General features: G+C 43.3%; 1 protein-coding gene across 1 annotated transcript in view; it reads right to left on the bottom strand.

The window, feature by feature from the left end:
* The window catches only part of LOC106811952 (cytoplasmic dynein 1 heavy chain 1-like), a 97245-nt gene that overhangs the window by 87990 nt on the left and 3712 nt on the right, over nt 1-5543 (bottom strand). Inside the window, 12 exon segments of the mRNA XM_014815693.1 lie at nt 143-178; nt 180-218; nt 220-287; nt 290-521; nt 1029-1245; nt 1421-1512; nt 1969-2131; nt 2595-2815; nt 3488-3708; nt 3987-4173; nt 4264-4532; nt 4999-5159. Of these exon segments, the coding sequence (XP_014671179.1) occupies nt 143-178; nt 180-218; nt 220-287; nt 290-521; nt 1029-1245; nt 1421-1512; nt 1969-2131; nt 2595-2815; nt 3488-3708; nt 3987-4173; nt 4264-4532; nt 4999-5159 (1906 nt within the window).

Below are 5543 nucleotides of genomic sequence, written 5' to 3'. Positions count from 1 at the left end.
CACACATACCGAAACAGATCACCCAGACAACCAGATACACACCATACCAGAACCAGATACACATTACATACACTATACCAGATACCACACCCAGATACCAATACCAATGCCACACCACATACCAGATAACCACACTACGCACCTCCTTAGCCAGCGTGATGATCTCGGGTAGAAAGTTTGACCTTCAGCCTCAGCACGCTCTGCTTGCCCGTGGCGCGGCGAACGCTGCGACTCGATCGCAAAGATCTTGCCGGACACGCCGAGCTGCCGCTGCTGCACCTTGCGCGCCAGTCGTCAAACAGCTCCTGCATGTTGAGCTTCATGGCGGAAGCTGTCGCCGTCGTGTCTTCAGCTGGCGCCCTTACGTGGTTCTCCCAGCCCTTGCCGAGCACGTCCTCAACGCGGCGCAGGTAGGCGAGCAACTGCCGTGCGATCTGCTTCGCCCAGATGATGGAGCCGGACACAGGCGGCAGGTCGCGCACCTTACTCATTCTGTATGCCTTACTCTGCGGGTACTGCACCTGAACATGCAGGAAGCAACGTCGTTAGTGAAGACAACTGTCTTTTTTGTTTTTAATTACAGGGATTTGCAGGAGATTGGGCAGGGATGCCACATTTATTACTTACTGTTCTCGCAAACATTATAAATCCAAAAATAACAACAGTGGAACAACGATTTTGACCAAATTTCTACGTGTTCTTAAGGAGTACAGTAGGAAAAGTTAAACACATAGCAATTGAGAGTCACACAGTGATTCTGATTGCTGTAAGCTCGACTAGTGACAACCATACAAGAATATCTTTTCTATAAACATAATGACTAGACTGAACATGCCATGAACATGACTAGACTGAACATGCCATGAACATGACTAGACTAATAACTCCATGAGCATGACTAGATCACTCCATGAACATAACTAGAATGAACACCCTGTGGACATGACTAGACTGAACGCTCTGTGAACATGACAAGACCGAACACTCCTCATACATGACTAGGCTGAACCGCGTGGAAAACAGCAAACCTTGAACTTGTCGTGTAGCGCCTCAATGTCATCCTTCACGCGTTGGATCAGCTGTGTCTGGTACTCGTGGATCGCACCGCGGATGTGCGGACGCACGAACAGCGCGTTGAACCGCGAGAAGATGCGGAACATCTCGTTGGCGTTCTTCGCTGTTCCGAGCTGGTCGCGCAGGCGAGCCGTAATGCGTGCCTCAACACGGTCGATCCGCTCATCATATCTGAGCACAACATACATCAGCACATTTAGTAAATTAATTTAGAAGCTTACCTGAAGGAGCAATACGATTAGAAGATTAATATAATAATTCTGCTACATGGGAAAGGTTTTAAATTTTATGACCATTTAGTATCGATGTCTAATTAAGACGATTCAAATACTGGATTACAGTGCACCTTTTGACAGCTGCTTCCCACGATTCGGTTCCATCCTTCGACACATCTAAGCCATCGATGTCCTTCACATTCTCATATGCCAAGTTCACTTCCTGGAAATTCATGAATTATCACTACAGCTCCACCACTTAAGACTGCTGCTGGAAGGTACGTGTTGCTTAATTTTACATAAAAATGTCACGTGGAGGTTTTATAGTTACACACATCAGGAGCGTAGCTAACCTATCGTACCTGGGGGGGGGGGCGCAAAGCCACATGAGTGGTGTCCTGAGAAGGTGACAACAATTGACCATGTATTTACATTTCCCTGGAGGCAACAGCCGCCCCCCCCCACACACACACACACTAGCTACGGCCCTGCACATGTATCAGTTCTTGAGAAGCAATTAATTGATGCCTACAAACAGACTTTTACATCCTTGCACATGTATCAGTTCTTGAGAAGCAATAAATTGATGCCTACAAACAGATTTTTCAATTTATATTTAGCAAGCATTTTGCACACATTAACTATAACGTGCCAACGATATCGTGGATAACTGTACTACCTCAATGGCATTAATGTCTGCAGTGTCGAATGCGATGGCCTCGGCACTTGACTCGGTGCCCTCCCCGTCCGGTCCCGTGCCAGGTGTTGACGCCCGGGGCACAGCAGCTGGTCTCAGCACACGTACAATGACCGTGCGCAGCTGCTCGTGCTGTCTACGAAACCTGCAGGCAAGCACACGAAGTAACAGCTGTGGTTATCATACACGAACAACCCCTATCACACACTCGTGCTGTTGAGGGAACCTTCACAGAGGCACATGAAGTAACAGCTGTCGTATCATACATGAACAACCCCTATCGTTCACTTGTGCTGTCGACGAAACCTACACACAAGCACACGAAGTAACAGCTGTCGTATCATATACAAACACACACATGCACAGATGTATCATGCACACATAACACGCACATGACATTTACTGAAAACATTTATGCTTCACATTTCATACTTATCTTCATACTTTACATCTTGTTTTTTTATACAGCACTTCATATTTAAATGCCACTCAATTAGATCACGAGGTGTAAAATTACGTGGTGCATAAAAAAACGACGAGAGCAAGTTCATAACTTGTTTCATGATTAGAACTAGACATGCTAGGTGACGTAAACCTATCAGACATACTTTCTCATCTGGTCTAGACGAGCCTGTAAGCGTTTATGCGCGGGATTCACTCGCCACACCATCTTTAGGTGCTCCTCTCGTTTCTTCTTCACAATGTCTCTCAGCAAGCCCTGCAGCTTGTCATACTCATCGTCCCATGTGCTGAATACATCAAATGATGCACTCGTCACCTTCTCAAAGTCCTCATAGGGAGCGTGCATCAGCCGCCGAGGACCCAGCACCTATGGTAACAACGAGCGACCCAGGTCAGAAGTCATGCCCATCTAGATTTCTCCTCACCATCACCCACCCACCAAGTGTTTGCTTACATTGGTGGCGTTCATATCATAGCTCATATTTTAATAGTAACATTAACTTTAGTTTTAACGAATACCAACCTACATCATACACTTGACATATAAGTATTCAATATTATACAAATAAGTAATACAATGAGTAATACATAAGTATACAAATGCCTACAGGTATACTCTATATTCTCATAAGTCACTCTAATGAAATCCATCTAGGTTTTGCCCACAAATGGGATGTACTCTAATCAACTAGTCAGGCCAGGCCATCCTTAAAAAATTCTATGTTTGCTGTCCCCCGACCCATGATTTTTTTAGTGGGTAGGTAGGTAGGTCTTTTTTTTGTGTGAGGCATAATAGTTATTTTAAGTCTGTCCTCATGTTTGCCACACATGCTTTGTGTTTCAGTCTTAACTATGAAAAATGTAAAAAAAAAAAATATGGAACCCATAATGTAAAAAAAAACTTTTGGGTCGCGGCTATTTTCGTGGGTCGGTCGGAGGACAGCAAACATATAATTTTTTAAGGATGGCCCCAGCTTACTGCAACACTATATATTACAGCTCTACAATTTGGTCCAGGTGACTTGCGTGGACTGCTCACCTTTAGTAGCTGAGTGCTCAAGTCACGGGATATTGCCTCTACCAGTCTGAGGGCTCGTTGAGTCGGGTAGCGTGTGTTCCTGATCTTCCGCAGGTGAGTAAAGATGGCATGCAGAGCAATGCGAATACGGTCCAGGTCAGTTGCTGACAGCAGGTCATTCAGGGGGAAATCCTTCATCAGTGGACTGTAGTCATTCACTGTGTCCAAGGCTTGCTTGAGTCCTGCATAGATACATCACAAATAAGGTACACATAAAAATAGCAGAAATACAGGGGGTTCTATATTCAGTTCAGTTACAATTTTAAAATGAATTTTACATTTAACAAAGATTTAACTCACACTAGTAATTTATTTTCCAAACTCAGCTTACACTATCAAAATCCTTTGCCACGTTAAATGCACTTTAATACCTAGTTGTTAATTCCCACATCCAATTTTCTGGATCTGCATATGAACCAGAGCAAGAAGGTGGGAACAGAGAACAAGACTGCATCCTAACCTGTATCGGTGTCAAAGCTCACAGTAGCATGGAAGCGCTTGCCATGCTTTAGGATATCTAGGGTCAGTGTCACTTCTAGGCTTTCTCTCTTCTCCTGAATTCTAAGCAATGCCCTCTCAAGATTCAGCCAGAAACTAATCTCCTGCAGTGCAGTGCCTGAAGCTGGGTCTCTGTCCAGCTTGGTCACCTACAACAACGTGACTGTTATCTCACATCCACGTGCATACCGAGCCTTAACTGACAAGATGAGGCACCAACAAACTCGAAACCTACAAACCTTTTGAATCTCTCGGATCCAACGGTTGACACCGTTCTGCAGATTGTTGAGAAAGCTAGAGTCCTCAACCTTATCGCCAAAATCGGCCACTTTCGGTTTACGCTTTTCTTCCTGACATTTCTTAATGACGGCAGTCAGCACTGGGTTGACAGGGAGAGTCACTTCTGGAATGTCGATGTTCTGTTGCAGGTGCAACAGACCCATCTCCAACTCGGCAATTTTCTTCTCTACAGACGGTGCCATCTTGTCTCCATCACGTTCTGCCTTACCTGCAAGACAGCATTCATGGGAAAGTTTAACTAAGTTAACTCTATTTGATTGTTTCGCTCTACCAATTATCTGATTTTAACTTTGAATTTGAACATTTTTAACTTAAAACTATAATATCAATTCTGAAATCTTAATAAACTTTTTGCTTTGCAATTTAGCATGGCATTAGTTGCATATAAACGGCCATCAGAAAGTTTACTAACAGTTTTTCAGAGCAACAGTAACAATATCACTGAATAAAGTGGATGAAGCGCAGAATGAGAGAAGTAATGATCGCACACACCATGTCTCATGAAACTATCCATTAGCATGTGTTCATAAGAAAATTATCATGAAAAAATTATGGAACCACATGTATAATTAATAGAATAATATAATGCAAAGTTATTATTGTTTTATTAAAAGCATATTAATAAATAAACATCCTGCACAAACGAAAAAACACAGCTTTCATTGAACACGTACCAGTCTCCCGGACATACGACTTGAAGTATGGTGCCACTGAACAGCTGACATAAGAGTGAAGTACTTCATAGGGGTTTCCATCACTGAGACTCATCACTCGTAACTGGGAGCTAATAGGTTTGTCTGCTTCCACTACTGTTCCTCGCTTGATCACCACCACACTGCAAACCAATTAGGATAGTAAGCAAACTACAATATTTGACCATACATTATAATCAGGGCTCTCCCCATGGTGAGTCTGATATGCCTTCAAAGATCAAGCTAATATATACGCAGACCTGCCAACCCCATCTGATGATCATCAGTAATAATTATTGGATTTTTCCGTAACAAATAGGCATTTGTCAGTAACACCTTTTTGTCAGTCTTATTACAGTATAATAATAACATAATTAGCATAAATAGCCTTCAGTGCGGTACTACTATTCCTGGATCCGTGACGTCATTCAAAATGGCTGCGCCAATAAACCAGACAGACGAGCGCATAACACAGCATAATTCGCCATTTGCAGTGAGTACCGTTACGTTTTAAGAGCCATTAGTCT

The sequence above is a fragment of the Priapulus caudatus genome, unplaced genomic scaffold (genome assembly GCF_000485595.1).
Source record: "Priapulus caudatus unplaced genomic scaffold, Priapulus_caudatus-5.0.1 Scaffold594, whole genome shotgun sequence".
NCBI lineage: Eukaryota > Metazoa > Priapulida > Priapulimorpha > Priapulimorphida > Priapulidae > Priapulus > Priapulus caudatus.
This window is presented reverse-complemented; position numbering and strand designations above follow the sequence as displayed.